The 15,349-nt window shown below is 41.4% G+C and overlaps 1 protein-coding gene across 3 annotated transcripts in view; it reads left to right on the top strand.

Moving 5' to 3' along the window:
• The window catches only part of HHLA2 (HHLA2 member of B7 family), a 348,356-nt gene that overhangs the window by 290,898 nt on the left and 42,109 nt on the right, over positions 1–15,349 (top strand). For 2 of the 3 annotated variants that reach the window (XM_078665810.1, XM_078665808.1), the window contains one exon: positions 9,922–9,996. In XM_078665810.1, coding sequence (XP_078521936.1) covers positions 9,922–9,996 — 75 coding nt within the window. Of the gene's footprint in view, positions 1–9,921; positions 10,001–15,349 lie in introns of all 3 variants that reach the window. The other variant, XM_078665809.1, reaches the window with a different exon arrangement.

The following is a 15,349-nucleotide window of genomic DNA, read 5'->3' as shown; positions in this document are numbered from 1 at the left end:
GGTGCAACAACATCAACTGTTGCATTGCTAAACCTTGTACCTTATAAGTGTTTAGTCATGCGACAGTTGATGTTGTTGCACCAAGGATATTGTGCTGGATAACTAAACACTTGGGGGCAGATTTACAATAACTGGCGCATCCCTGCATCTCAGCAGAGATGCGCCAGTTATTTTGTGCCGCATCTCCACCACCCTGGATGCGTCACATTTACAATGCGGTTGCACCATGGGGCAAAAACAGCACAGATGCGTCACACATCTGTGCTGTAAAAGCGGAGCATTGCTGGAGTTGCATCGCAAGCGCGACGCAGCTCCAGCAATGCTCTGGGGGGCCCTATCTCCACAATTCTACGTCAATCCTTACGCCTGCTTCAAGCAGGCGCAGGGTTTCGACGCAGCATGGGCCCAAAAGTGACTGAGTGAAATCTTGTAGATTTCACTCAGCCACTTTTGGTAGTCGTTCCTGTGCCGGAACGCCCTCCCCCCTGCGATGGAACACCTCCTTCTGGCGCAGGGCTTTACAACGTGACGCATCTGGTAGATGCATCATGTTGTAAATACCCCGCACCATGGCGCATCTTTTCTCGCAAAATTGATGCAACGGCGGTGTAAAAGAGGCGCAGGGGGCTTGTAAATCTGCCCCTTAATGTCCCAAAGGCGAGACCTATTGGCTATGCCAATGCTTGTTTAAGAGCAGGCAGTGCGGATGGATGCACACCATCTCTCTGCGTCAATCGGATGCACTTGGCTCAATATAAGTGGGTATTTGTGACGTGGCTAGCTTAACTGCCCTTAAATGGGCAAAACAGCTAAATTTTGAGATGGGCTCATCTTTTTGCGTCATAATACTGCCTTTTGGTTTCACTATCTATTTCGTGGTTAGTATGAACTCTGAACTGCCCCGCACAACTCCCTCTTGTGTTTGCCTGCAGCAGCATTTGTAGTGCCTCGTTAATGCACCCTGTGGCCTGTCGTCACTTGTTGCACACTTTATAAATGGTAATAAAATACTGAATACACTCTTCTGTCACAGCCTATGGCCCTTAGGCCTGTTTCCTATTGCTGAAGTTCCCTTGCACTAGCGATACCCAGGGCCGCTCGTGGAAGGCGTGCCCTGGCTCAACCCGAGTGGCCCCAAGAGTGACCCTGTGGAGACGGTGTGCTGAAGAGGTGGGTGGATATCTGCTGTCAAAGTGTCAGTTTACCATTTGCATCAAGTGCTGCGATGGGCTGGTCTATGGTTGTATTTCTGAGAGGCCTGTCCATTTGTGCCACCTGTCGGGCCTCGGAGAGTCAGTGCATCTCGGTCCATGCCTGCTTTCCAGTCAGTGATCCATCGTGGCATCTCGCAAGCAGCCGACCGGCCGATCAGACCCTAGTAGCACTGGTTTGTTTTTGTTGTGAATGGAGGGTGAGTTAGCCCTCTGGGAGCTTTGCCTGCACAGCTGCCTTTCTTGCTTACCTGTTTTGGTGTATTAGTAGTGTGGAAATGTGAGCAAAGGGGGCTGCGGGCTGACATGTGGAGCTGCCTGTGTTTTGCACGCTGCTAACTGGGTGTCGGATTTCACAGCTTCCGTGAGGTGGAGATGGTTTAAAAAATCTTACCTGTTCAACTTACTTTCAAACTGTATATTTCTGTAAGGGGAGTTTTTACAATGTTATCATGCCTTAGTATTTGCCCTTATACGCGAATACACAAGGGCAAGAAAAGAAACTGTAAATTTCACTACTTTTCCTCTTCTTAATTTTTGTTAGGTCTCCGCCTGTGAAAGACTGCGCACATGCGCAGTCTCGCTGGCGAGACTTAATGGGGTAGAGTGAACATCACTAGCGTGGTTAAGCCCCGCCCCTCTTCTCCATTGGCTGGCCTCCAAAACGGTGGCCAGCCATTGGAGAAGAGGTCCTAGTGACGTTCTTCTTTCTTTTCTTAATAGTCATTTATCAACCCCAGAAATGCAAAAGGCATAGAAATTCATGTTGGGAGTGTCATACATCGCCTTCTAACTACATGCAGATTTCAGGAGCAGATGCATTCGTCCAGTGAGCTATTCTACCAGCGTAAAGGCTATGTAAATCCACAAGAAAAATAAGAACGAACTGTCAAAGCAGGGCCATTTAATGTAATATTTCCTTTTGAAGGCTCTAGTGAGGCAGCGTTCATATCGCTACATGGATAGTTAAATGGTGCACCCGTGAATATGTTTGACAAGTCTATATTTAGGGACACGAAAGAAACACTTCAGACGGGAGCCACCGCTAATGGACCCGGCTCTATGCACGGTAGACGCGAAGAAGGGCAACACCTTACCGCTGCGGAGTCCATTGTGGGTGGACAGCTGGAGGGCGCTCTCGGGGCAGTTACACCGCTCCCAGGCGAACTGGAACTTGCATTCTTCGATGCTGTGCTGCGCTCCCACCGCCACGCTGGTGGAATACGTCAAATGCGCCTTTAACACAAGCGGAGACAAGTTACATTCTCATGCACGGTTATCCCAGTTATATATTTCTTGTGAAAAGTTCAACCCTACAACATTTGTTTGTAACAAATGATTTTGTTCAAATGCATGTTTGTGATGGGTTGGGGGGGGTCCCTCTGCCTATGCAATAGTTACACAGTAACTTAAAATGTACTTGTAACACGTTTAAAAAAAATCCCATTCTGCCCGTTACAGCAATAACTTTTTATATAGAAAATAAATCCGTATTTACCTTTGGGCCCGTCATTAAGAAGTTGTTCGCAGACCTGAAAAATAGAGAACAAATAAATGATTAAAGGTTTAAACAATTAATATCGGCAGATGGCATAAATATCTTTGTATCGTATAATCTTAGCCTTCTGTGCAAATTCTACCAGGCTGATGCAGTGAAGGTGGTACAGAACACTGCAAGGTTGGTGAGGATGAAAAGTTTGGTGTTTTTCATTGCTGCTGTGAAATCTTTCCCAGTTTGTATTACACTGTTTGATGGCAGCCCCACAGAACCAGTATATCCTTCTCCAGCACGCTAACTGAGGTTACAAAAACACATCTCTGTTATTTAAGAAGTGGTTAGGGATGACAGAACAGCTTTCCCCTCGTTATCCAATAAACTCATTATCCCCCAAAATCCGGAGCCAATGGGTGGTAAGACAGAGACAAAGGGGTCTGACCTAGGGGACTGCACTTTTAGAAACAAGGGACGGATCTCCCCCAGGCCCTAACCGAAGTAGTGTGTGTAGCTCCGTGTGTCTATGTGTGGCTCTGTTTGTATGTGTGTGTGGGTGTGTGGCTCTGTGTGTGTGTGTGTGTGTGGCTCTGTGTGTGTGTCTGTGTGTGTGTGTGGCTCTGTGTGTGTGTGTGGCTCTGTGTGTGTGTGGCTCTGCGTGTGTGTGTGCCTGTGTGTGTGTGTGTGTGTGTGTGTGTGTGGGTGCAAACGCAATAGGTCTCGCATTTGCGAGAGATTATGCCATTGGCATTGTAAATGACAATGCCATTTATCTAAATGTTTTCAAAACCAACACATAAATAAAAATGTTGTCATTTACAATGCCAATAGCTCTAACTTTTGCAAAGGCAAGACCGTTGCATTGTAAATGCTTGTATTGTTACTCGGCTTAGTGGGCATTGGTGTTTGGGTGTAGGAATCAGTAATGTGCTTTTTTGTGGTTTGTTTCTAAGTGTGCATTTCCAAACGTACTTTTGTATTTTTTTTTTTAGCCTATTTTTTTGGGTTACTCGATCTTAGGGTTTGCTTTGGGGTGGGTGTAATAGTGCAATTATGGGTATCATTGAAGGACTTAGTGGCTTATTGTGTGCAGGTTGACAAACTGCAGGTGTGTTTGAAGCTCATGGAGACCATGGAGGTGCCACTAATTCCTGGGGGTCTTTTGCCATGAGTAGATTACACAAACAAGACATGGTGCTCGCTGTAACCTGCCAGGTGCATTAATTTCCTGTTTTCAGCTTGCCGTTTGGAGGGATGTTGGTGGGCCTGGCAGTTGGGGGCTGGAGCTGTGGTGCTATATTGTTTAGCATTTCCATTATGGAGTCCCTTCTAAGTCTGTAATATCTAATAACCTCATCCTTCCTGAGGTCAATTAAGGAAATCCGCAGGTTGCCGATACGCTGAAATTCAGAAGCATTTTAGGCTCTGAACGTTGCATTACGACGATGCATCACACTTTTGCAAAATCATAAATGTCACTGTGTTAGTTTTGTATTAGAATATATGAGGGAACACCTGCCTAGCATATTTCACTCTGTGTATGGTGCAGCCAATTTTGGCACAGGCATTTTTTGATGCAGGTCTACAAAAACTGACACATTTGGCAACTTGCATCGACTTGTAGATATGGAGTACTGCCTGCACCGCCATTGCATCAAACTTAGTGATGCAACGGCGGGGCAAGCCTCTCATAAATGTGCCCCTTAGTCTCTTGTAACAGAAAAGACCAACATGTGTAGAAAAAATTGTAATGTACCTGCAATTTTTCTCGAGGTCCAACTGGTGATATCTTTTATTTAGATCCAGGTGAGAGAATGCCTTTACATCATTCAAATATGGTATCATGTCGGCAATGTGTGAACATGGATGTCATTCTTTTTAAATGGCCTTGTTCACTTGACGAATATCCACGCAGATGCAAGCAGCTCCTTCACTGTCCTTTTGGGTACTACCACTATTGAATTAACTCATAGAGTTGGACCAGTAGAATGCTCAATGATATCGTGCTTGAGTAAAGATTCAAGTTCCTTTTCAACAGCTTTCTGTAAATGAAAGGCAATTCATCTGTGTCTTTGAGTGAAAGGACAGATGTTCTCATTAATCTGTAATTTGACTTTCAGAGTGTTAAATCTTCCCAACCCATGCAACAAGGAAGTGAAAAGACTTACTATTTTGTGATGAGCATTCATGCTATAGTTCAAAGATATCAGTCCCATATCAGCAACTGTGCTGAAGCTGAGTAAAGAGGCACTTGACGCCGTACCTTGAAGTACATGGCTGGGTGCCTGGACTTTTGTTTTCTTATCCTACAGCGCTGCTAAAAATGAACCTTGCCTTTTTGGTGGCTTTGATGTAGCAGATGTATATGCTTTAGTTTTCGATGGCTTAATTTGGGGCACTGGAGACAGTTCATTATATTTTGCCTCAGACATAATATTTATTGATACACCACTATCGATAATGAAAGGTATTGAACAACCATTGACTTTTAGTGTGATCTTCGGACAATATTTAAACAACTTTGGTGCTTTGTCATGTTGGCTTTTCTTGGACCGATGTTTTTCCTCACATACAACCAGTCCAACATGTGCATGCTTCTCTGATGTAAACATCAACATGGCACACCCATCATCTTTACTTACACTTGATATTGATATGGAAGAACTATTTGATGAAGATTTAGATGTCAATCGTTTTTATTTGGTGTCGATCTGCCTCAGCTGATACGACCGCTTGGCTTTCTGAGCATGTGTCGAACTTTACTTCTGGAACGTTCCGACAGCAATTTTGTCTTCACGCTGTGACACATTTACTTTTTCCTTTGCCTTGCACATCATCAGAAAATGGGTCTCCTTTCCAAAACCTTTGCAGATCTACCCAATGGCTGGGCCATTTACCTTAGTGGGGACACGAAAATCCACATCTAAAGCCCAATTTATTTTTATGTGGAGAATTCACTCTTAGTCTCCCAGCCTTGTGCGTTTGTTTATTTCTCACATTCATGACTGACTCACTCTAGGCACCTCCATCCTCTATGTCAACAGCTTGTCGATTAATATGATTTTAAGCTCTGGCAGCCATGAGAACTCGCTCCAGACTAAGTAAGAGTTTCTCTCAGCATTCGTCATATTAATGAATCTTACAAGCATCTGTCAATCACTCTGAGGCGCATAGCTTCCTCATCAATACATTTATTTAACTTTTCAGTGTTTAATAAGCGTATCAAGTCTCTCAAAAAATGTGTCGATGGTCTCACCAGTTTTCTTTCTATCTTGACTGAAGATGAATCTTTCGTAATCTACATTTGCCATTGCATTGAACTTGAAATTCAAGCCTGCTTTGATTTGACTGTATGTAATTTTGTTAGCTGCTGCATTTTCTTAATGACTTCTTTTACACCTTCACCAGTAATATTCTTAAGGAAATTAACATTCTTCTAGTTATCTGCTATTTCAATCGCATCAATGAAATCATTAAATGTTTCTTTCCAGGCAGTCCATCAATCACCAATAATAAACTTTTTGGCAGAACCAAACGGCAGTGGTGATTTCAAGAAGGCGCGGCATTGTAACCATACATGAGATTGGCTAATGCTGAGGCTGGCGTTCCTTCCAACACTGTCTGCTGTCCACTAGGATCTACTTCATCCATACCATCTCTAAGGCTCTATGATGTGGTGGTCTCTGTGTCACTGTGGACAGCCAGTGGAACCTTGATCTCCCTCCTTGTCTCCATGTGAGTCCTCAACTTTTAGGAGATCTTAGGAGTTGTTTTGAGCCACCATCCAGTAGTTTTGGTGGTCACCTGCTTCGGGTATGGACAGCTCTGCAAGACAACCCTGGGCAAAATTTTCTGGGTAGCAAATGCCTGTTTCTTGTATCACTTTATCTTCAAGTGTCTCTTTGTGCTATCTAACACATGGTTGATCTCTGTGTCACATTGCTTCTATTCGCAGTGTTATCTTGAACTTTGCTGCTCTTTTAAAACCCTACTGCATCCTCCTATAATGTTGTCATTCCATATGAATGTATGGCTTTCAGATACATAGTTGCACAGTACCTCTTTGTGTGGCTTTCCCAGCAGGTTCTTGGCCACTGATGTGTAGACTTTTCAGTGATACTTTAATTAGCGTCAAATGCCTGTCACGGAACTGGGACTGTGGTTTGACTTTGCATATGTCAAACTTCGATTCTGCCCTTCCAAGAAGGCACACGTGGCAACCACAGCCAGTTTCCTGGACCATGGCAAACTCTCTTGGAGGGCACTGTTGATCTTAGGGTACTTTTCTCCTATCTTGTCACCAATTGTAGCGTCTTCCCCAACCTGGGTACTCACCAATGACTGTGCCACAAACAGAGCTTTGTACATCAAGTCTTTATTCTTGTGCATGTAATGGCAAACTTCACATTCTAAACCTGCATTTAATTCACTATGCTCTAATGCTTATGTCAAAGTTCTACAGAATCCATTAGCCGCCACAAAGGTTTCGTTATTACATCCTCAAGACACTACACACTTTTGGCATTATCAGTGCTTTTCCTGAAGCCTTAGAGTGATGTAGTTTCAGCCACCTCATAATAAGCCTATTTCACTTCTTTTTGGGACATCATTTAGGGGTAGGTATTCCTTGCAACTTTATCCTTATTTTGTGAATTTCCTCAATCTGTTAACTCATCTTTTGAAAGTAAGACTGTCAATCAGTTTTAGTACCTGTGTTTATCTGTATATACTAAGTCACTATTTATTAATATACCTGAAACGCAGATGAGTCAATACACATGAGATTTCAATTCTTGTTATACTATTGATGTTGTCAAAGTGCTTGTGATGACACCTGATCTGCATGGCACCTTCCATCAATAATAATTCCAATCATACTTAATATGATTAATACATTTCACACTTTTATGAATGTTAGAGGACTTTACAAACTTACTTATTTGAATTATATAACTTTTGGGATATAATACTGCTGTCGCTTTTTTCTGTGCAAATTTAAGAAACATAAACTACTACTCTCGATGCACTGGAGCAGTGTTAATCCCCTAAGAACTTTGGTGATACACAACTGAGCTTGGGCAATAAACCAATTCATTCAATAATATGTGAAGCATACAAGAAGGACAGACAATTTAGTTTCAAACCATGAAGGTTTATTAAAGGTTAATAGTTTACAGAAGGCAAGAATTGGTTAGTAGCAAGTTATAATCAGAATGCATGAACCTCAATTAATAGGCAATCATATGAGATCAAGTCTTAAGAAAATAAAAAAATAAAACGGGGATTCGTCTTGAAAGGAAAGGACAAGGAACAACAGCCCCCTTTCTCTGAGAGAACGCTGCTCTATTTTAATCTGAAAGCATCATCATCTGCACTAAAAACACAGAGCCCGATTCAGAATGGTAAGCTGAGATTAAAAGTCTAACTTAGCCAAAAGTCTAACTTTACAACTTTTTGGTATTCATAAAGGTATGCTACTGCGGTACCTTTAGCTGTAACTTTACTACTAGTAAGTTCACTGCTAGTAAGTTTACTAGCAGTAAAGTTACTAGCAGTAACTTACCTTCGTGAATAGCAAAAAGTAGTCAAGTTAGACTTTTGGTCTTAGGTAGAACTTTGGTCTAACTTTCCCTTTGTGAATCAGGCCCTTTGTTTAGACCTTAAATGTAAGTTTACATCTGCAGTGTAAGTTTAGTCCTAAAGTCTAAACTGAGGGCCCAATTCTCAAAGGTAAACTTAGACCTGAAGTCTAACTTTAGACCTGAACTTTAAGTTTAGACTTAAAGTATAACTTTAAAACTGAAGTCCAACTTTAGACCTGAAGTCTAAGTTTAGGCTTCAGATATAAAGTTAGACTTCAGGTCTAAAGGTAAACTTTAGGTCTAAATTTAGACTTCATGACAAAACTTAGAATTTAGGCCCAAACTTAAACGTCCTTTCTAACGTTGGACTTTAGGAATAAACTTAGACTTCAGGTCTAAACTATTAGACATGTAGACTAAACTTAGAATTCAGGGCTGAGGTCTAAGTTAGACTTCAGGTCAAAACAAAGGGCCTGATTCACAAAGGTCAATCAATCAATCAATCATGATTTATAAAAGGCAGCTAATCTTGACTTTTGGACTAAACTCAGTTCATATGTCTACGTTTATGACTTTGGGAATTCACAAAGGGAATTTATGAGTACTATCTTTATATATGCACTTGGGCAGATCTCTGTGGACATCAATCATTCAATCAGGGATTTGTAAAGCGCACTACTTACCCGTGAGGGTCTCATGGTGCTGGGGGTATTTTGGGCAGCTCTGGCTCATCCGAAGAGCTGGGTCTTGAGACTATTCCTGAATGCATGCAGTGTGGGGGGTCATCTCATGCGGAGGGGAGGTTTGTTCCAGGTCTTGGCTGTGATGTAGGAGAAGGGTCTTACTCCCGTTCAAGGGCACTGCAGATGCGTGAAATTTCAGCCAAAGATAGTACTCGTAAATGCCCTCTGTGAATTTCCAAAGTTGTAAACTTAGACATATAGTCTAAGTTTAGTCCAAAAGTCCAAGTTTATCTTTGTGAATTGGACCTTACACTTCCGGTCTGTACTTCAGACTTCAGGGCTTAATTAAACCTGTAGTCTAAACTTAGACTTCAGGTTTAAAGCTACACTTCAGGTCTAAGCTGGACTTCAGGTCTAAGTTTACCTTTGTGAATCGGTCCCACAAGCCCTAACATTTTATATACCTTCATGCAGTTCTCATAAGACTGTCAAATTATGTTAAAGTAAAAAGATACAGTTATATGCTGGTTTGGTTCTCATGGTTTCTCACAATACAAGTTTCTCTCTGTGTCCTTCAAGAAACTCCTTGCAACTAGATAAGATAAATTGACCAGTCTGCAAATTGCAGATGTTTTCCTGAATTTGCTTTTCATTAAAACATTCCATGATCAACACAAAGAAAAGAAAACACTTATTCACATGGGAAAGAAGGTACATGGATATTGGTTTCGATAATTAGGAGTGCTGCTTGCTGAGAGGTAAAATGTTCACACGTCACAAATCAGATGACAAACAAAATTAGCTATGATCCAGGCCTTCATTAGCTATAGTCAATCTAAATGTTAGTAAAAATTTCTCTCAACAAATAGCATTAGTGGGTCTATGCGTTAATGTTATCGTAATGAAAAAATTTTTAATAATAAAAATAAATTCTAAATACCATCTTTCTGTAGAAAGAGAAACAGGAAGAAGTCATCATGGATTATATGCAGCAACAATACCTGTGATTGTTCTTTTGATACTTGCATGTAGGTGAGTGCATGGTTATCATTACATATTTCATTTAAAATGTTTAATGTTAATGAAATATAAGGATATTTCATATGCAATGTAAGCCAGTGTTCATGTAACTGATCCATGATTGCCCTTGACCTTCATATGTAGAGTAGTAAATAGATACAGACCCTGACTCTGAGTGCTATGGGAAATTGCAGAAACAAATAGTATGGAGAGAAATTGTTACTGTGCAGTAAAAGGTCTTAAGAAAATGCTCTGTTACTTGTTAGGTCTGTACAGGCAAATTCACCCTGCTGTTTACCTTATTTGTTTATTGCATTTACTAGTTTCACATGCAAATTTACTGTGTGGGAAATGAGCATACAGGTAATTACTTTAAATAGTGTAAGTTTATAACAGAAGTCTAAGTTTGGACTTCAGGTCTAAAGCTACACTTTAGGTCTAAAATAAGAGTTTAGCGTCCCGATTCAGAAAGGTAAACTTAGACTTGAAGCCTAACTTTACACCTGAAGCCTAACTTCACACCTGAAGTCTAAGTTATGCCCTAAAGTCTAACTTTAGACCTGAAGTGTAAGTTTAGACTTCCGGTCTAAACTTAGTGCCTGCTTCACAAAGGTAAAGTTAGACCAAAAGTATAATTTTACTACCTTGTTTGTATTCACAAAGGTAATTTACTACTAGTAACTTTACTACTAGTAACGTTAACTATATTAAAGTTACTAGTCGTAAAATTTAGGGGTGTGCGGTAACTTCTGCTCCTATGGCGGAGTTTGCAGAGTTTTGCCCACTTCGCTTGTAGTGTGGAGTTTCAGAAAAACTCCACCAACTGCAGTATGGTACAGTTCTTCCCACACATGGCTCGCAACAGTAAGTTGGCGAGCGCGAGACAATCAAGTGTTAGACCGCCTACCAGCGAGATTGTTCAATGTGGGCGGTTGCAGCAGGTCGCTACTCTCGCATAAAGAAAGCTACCGCTCACGTTGAGAAAGCTGCTGTTTGAATAGAAAATCTACTTGAGTGGTAGTAAGAAGCAGCATCCTTTGGTGCACCCCGTGGTGGTGTTCATACAGATTTGACAGTATGGGAAAAGCTAATAACCCAAAGCCAATTAACAACTATCAATCTCGGGCATCAAAAAATCATAGGAATGGATGTGTTGGGTTAACTTAAATGATTGACAGGGGCCCCAGGGTTGATATATCTCTGTTGATTGGTTGTGAAGGAAATAAAACTATAGACTGCATGGGCCTGCAGGTTGAACGTGAAAACACTGACTATGACATTGGAGGGGAGGAGGGTGACCTCATTTCAGGCTGCTCTGTGGGGTTGGAATGGTAATGTGTATTGGAACCCCATACAGGTCGAACAAAGGCTAGGAGATATTACACATAACGCTGGTTCCTCTGCAAAAGCGGGCCTCTCTAGGATATTGTAGAACTTGGCCATGTATAAATCCAAATGATGTGATACTAAGGGGCGTTTCTATATTGTTTTAGTGCAGTTTTAACCTTTTGTTCTACAGAGGTACCACCACCTATTATAGCTAATAACTATTGGCAGTTTACATGGCCCCAAGTATTCTCAAACTATATGATGTTCACTTGTCTTCTTTTGTAGTTCTCCCCGATGAGGAAATTCCTATTCTAGAAATCCACAAAAGGTTTTTCAATAAACTATGAGACATTTTTTTTATCAAATGTCTGACACAAGCATTTTGGATGAAGAGGAAACAGTAATTTAAATTGTTTTTAAATTAGCCAAGTGCTTTTTATGACAGCTGTTCAAATGCCAGGAGATTGTAGAGGCCTTACGCGTCTATAAAGTGGTACTTGTGAAAGCCAAGAATCATTAGGATGAAAAGAACTTCCAAGATTTATTATGTGCTGCTGAGTCAAATAATAACAAAGCCTTTTGGCCATAATCTCACATGGAAGATTGGGTAGTACAAATTATTTACATCATCATATTCAACCTGAAAAATGGGCCACACACTTTTTTCATTCTTGTATGCCCCGTTTTGTTTTTGTGCTCAAGTTCTAGAATTCCCATAACAGCTACCCCCAACATTAATATATCAGTGGCTAGTAAAATTTACTTCAGTATATCTGACACCCTTGCCACTATCAGCCACCTTAAACTAGCTAAGACACCTGGCCCAGACAAGGTACATGGAGACTTTTACAAATCTGAGCCCCAAATCTGGTCCAAATATATTAATTTATTATCGAATAACATTGGGGCTGCTGGGGAAATCCCTGAATTGTGAAAAGGAGCTGAAGTAATCTCAATTTACAAGAATGGCGATGCTGGTAATCTACCAAACTATACGCCCATGAGTCTTATAGACAATCCGCAAGCTGCAATAGGTTTTTGCTAGGCAGGTCCTTGATAAGTTGTTAAATTGGGTAGCTGAACATCGTATGTTGCCTCCATTCCAAGCTGACTTTCGTTCGAAGACCAGGTGTTCAGATTTACAGTTTGTCCTGGAATATGTGTTGCTCAATATACAAAACTTGTATGTAGCCTTTGTAAATTTGCGTGCTGCGTTCTGTCTTGTTACGTGGTACAAAATATGGAGTGTCCTAGGTGAAATTGGTGTCCCTGCGCATCTCATTGATCTTATCACACAATTACATGAAAATAATACACACAGTTACATTGGGGAGGCAAGGGAGAACTCACTGATCACATCCCAATCCTATGAGGTCTTTACCAGGGGTGTGTTCTAGCTCCTATGCTATTCACTCTCTGCATAAACAGCGTGGCCAAAGATTTACTGGAAAATCTGACCGAATCATCAACTCTACTTGGCAATAAGATTCCAATCTTACTTTTTACCCATAACTCGCTAATCATTTCCCAGACATCTGTGGGTCTTCATGACGTACTTGATAACCTTTTGTGATCTAAGAGGCCTTGAGCTGAATGCATCAACAACAAAGTTTATGGTGTTCGGGACTAGACCAAACAGAAATTGTGCTGCGAGGGCGGGAGCCGAGTTGTTGGAACGGGTGCAAAGTTTTTATTATTTGGGTGTAAAATTGTATGAGAAGTTGAAGTGGGGCCCCCAACTTAATAAGAGTCTGCTACTCATCCAACACAGGCCTAAAGTTCTCTTAATCATCCAACGCAGGCCTATCACACAAATGCACTTAACAACTAGTTCTCGCTCCATTTCTCCTGCCATTGAAGTTTATTGTGCTATGCTGCAGGGCTATGAAAACATCCACAAGCTAACTAAAGCAAAGAACAATTTCATAAGAACCCTCATTTCAGGTTCTTCCAGTACTTCCTTTGTTCCTTTACTTTGTATGCTGGTCTCAAAAGAATCCCTGATGTGGCAAACCTGAAGCCTTCTGTTTATTGAGTACATTTATGGTCTTCCCCAGAACAAACTGATAATAGGGTCGCTTCTTAAGGAACTATTGAGTATGAAAAATTCACAGAAAGTTCCCTGGCTGAAGTTTGTTTTGAGTTGGTTCTTAGAGCTGGACTTAACCAAACTGTGGGAAAACCCAGGAATCATCTGAAAGGCCGAGGCTGCAGTCCCTAAAGACTAGCTACTGGGTATTTGTTCTTGAACATTAAGTCCTGAATAGGAACAATGGGAATCTAATTAACCAGTTTGTTAGATCAAGATTATCTCTTAATTCAAACCATTTCTAGACACTATGGCACCTCCCTTTGCAAAACGCTTGTATGACCACTTCAGAATGGGTAATTTACCCCTCAGAGCACTTACAGACAGGTGGAGTAACAGGAAGACACCCGACATGTAGCCTGCTTGAGGCATGGACTCCATAACTGTAGAATATAGTCTGTTCTTCTGTCAGGAGAACCTTGGTGTTTGCTGCAAAAGAAAACATCCAGTGTGTTTGAATTTGAGGACTCTGCGCTACTTAGTAGCATATAGAATATTATAAACAGGTCTTTGAGGCTACACAGTATTCGCTGTGAGTCGAATTGTTGCTAAATGTCTAGTATAAGTGGAATAAGGATTTGTCTAAGTTATTATCTCAGTAACCATGATTCAAGTAAACAGTCAACTTGGAATTTTGAAAGTGCTATGTTAGGTAATTTTGCACTAAACTGCACTTTAACATGGTACGCACCATATGAAATATTCCATTAGTATTTTTGAAAGTGCTATGTTTAGTTAATTAAGTACCTGCACTATATCACACTTTAACAAATCTATGCATTTATGAAATACTCTAGTGCTGTATGATGTTTGGCAGCAATCCTTAGACAATTATACGAGCCATTATCGTTGGGTTCTTAGGCTTGGCACTATTGTGATTATTCTTTTCTGGAATCCTGACAGTGCTATAGGTTTATTTTTTAGAATGATACTTTGCACTATTCTGTGTTTGTTTTTATATTGTTATAACATCCGCCTTCGTGCAATATGACGATGATCAAATAATAAACTGTTTTATTTCTAGAAATCATCTAGTAGTAATTGTTGGAGTAGTAGAGAATACTTTATTTCGGATATAGGACATAAAAGTTATACAATAAAAACAAGTTTTAAAAACAGTAAATTAACCTCATGAACTCCCAGTATAGCGCTCTTGGCTATCTTCCACACATATTGAGGTTACATTGAGTACTTCCCTACTAGCCTATTTACACAGGAAGGAGAACTCAAAATTGTAGATAACAACCTAAAGTGGTCCTCTATGTCTATTGGTGGATCTTATGCATATGGTAACAATGGTATCTTGTCGAGACTACAGACCATAAAACAGTGTAAACAGGGAAATCAATCAATCAATCAATACATTTGTAGAGCGCGCTACTCACCCGTGAGGGTCTCAAGGCGCTGCGGTGGGGAGGGGGAGGGAGGAAAGGCCGCTACTGCTCGAAGAGCCAGGTCTTGAGGTGTTTCCTGAATGTGAGGTGGTCCTGGGTCAGTCGTAGGTGGGCGGGGAGGGAGTTCCATGTCTTGGCCGCCAGGTAGGAGAATGATCTTCCTCTGGCGGTGGTTCTGCGGATCCGTGGGACGGTAGCGAGGGCGAGGCTGGCGGAGTTTGCGTCTTGGAGTGTAGTACGTGAGGCGGTTGTTGAGGTATTCGGGACCTATGTCGTGGAGCGCTTTGTGTGCGTGGGTGAGGAGCCTGAACGTGATCCTTTTTTTGACGGGGAGCCAGTGCAGGTCTCTCAGGTGGGCTGATATGTGGCTGTGGCGGGGGATGTTGAGGATGAGTCGTGTGGATGTGTTCTGTATTCGTTGGAGTCTTTTCTAAAGTTTGACTGTGGTTCCTCCGTATAGGGCCTTCCCGTAGTCTAGTCGGCTGGTGACGAGGGCCTGTGTGACCGTCTTTCTAGTTCTGGTAGGGATCCACCGGAAGATCTTAAGGA

This window comes from Lissotriton helveticus, chromosome 11 (genome assembly GCF_964261635.1).
Source record: "Lissotriton helveticus chromosome 11, aLisHel1.1, whole genome shotgun sequence".
NCBI classification, from domain to species: domain Eukaryota; kingdom Metazoa; phylum Chordata; class Amphibia; order Caudata; family Salamandridae; genus Lissotriton; species Lissotriton helveticus.
This window is presented reverse-complemented; position numbering and strand designations above follow the sequence as displayed.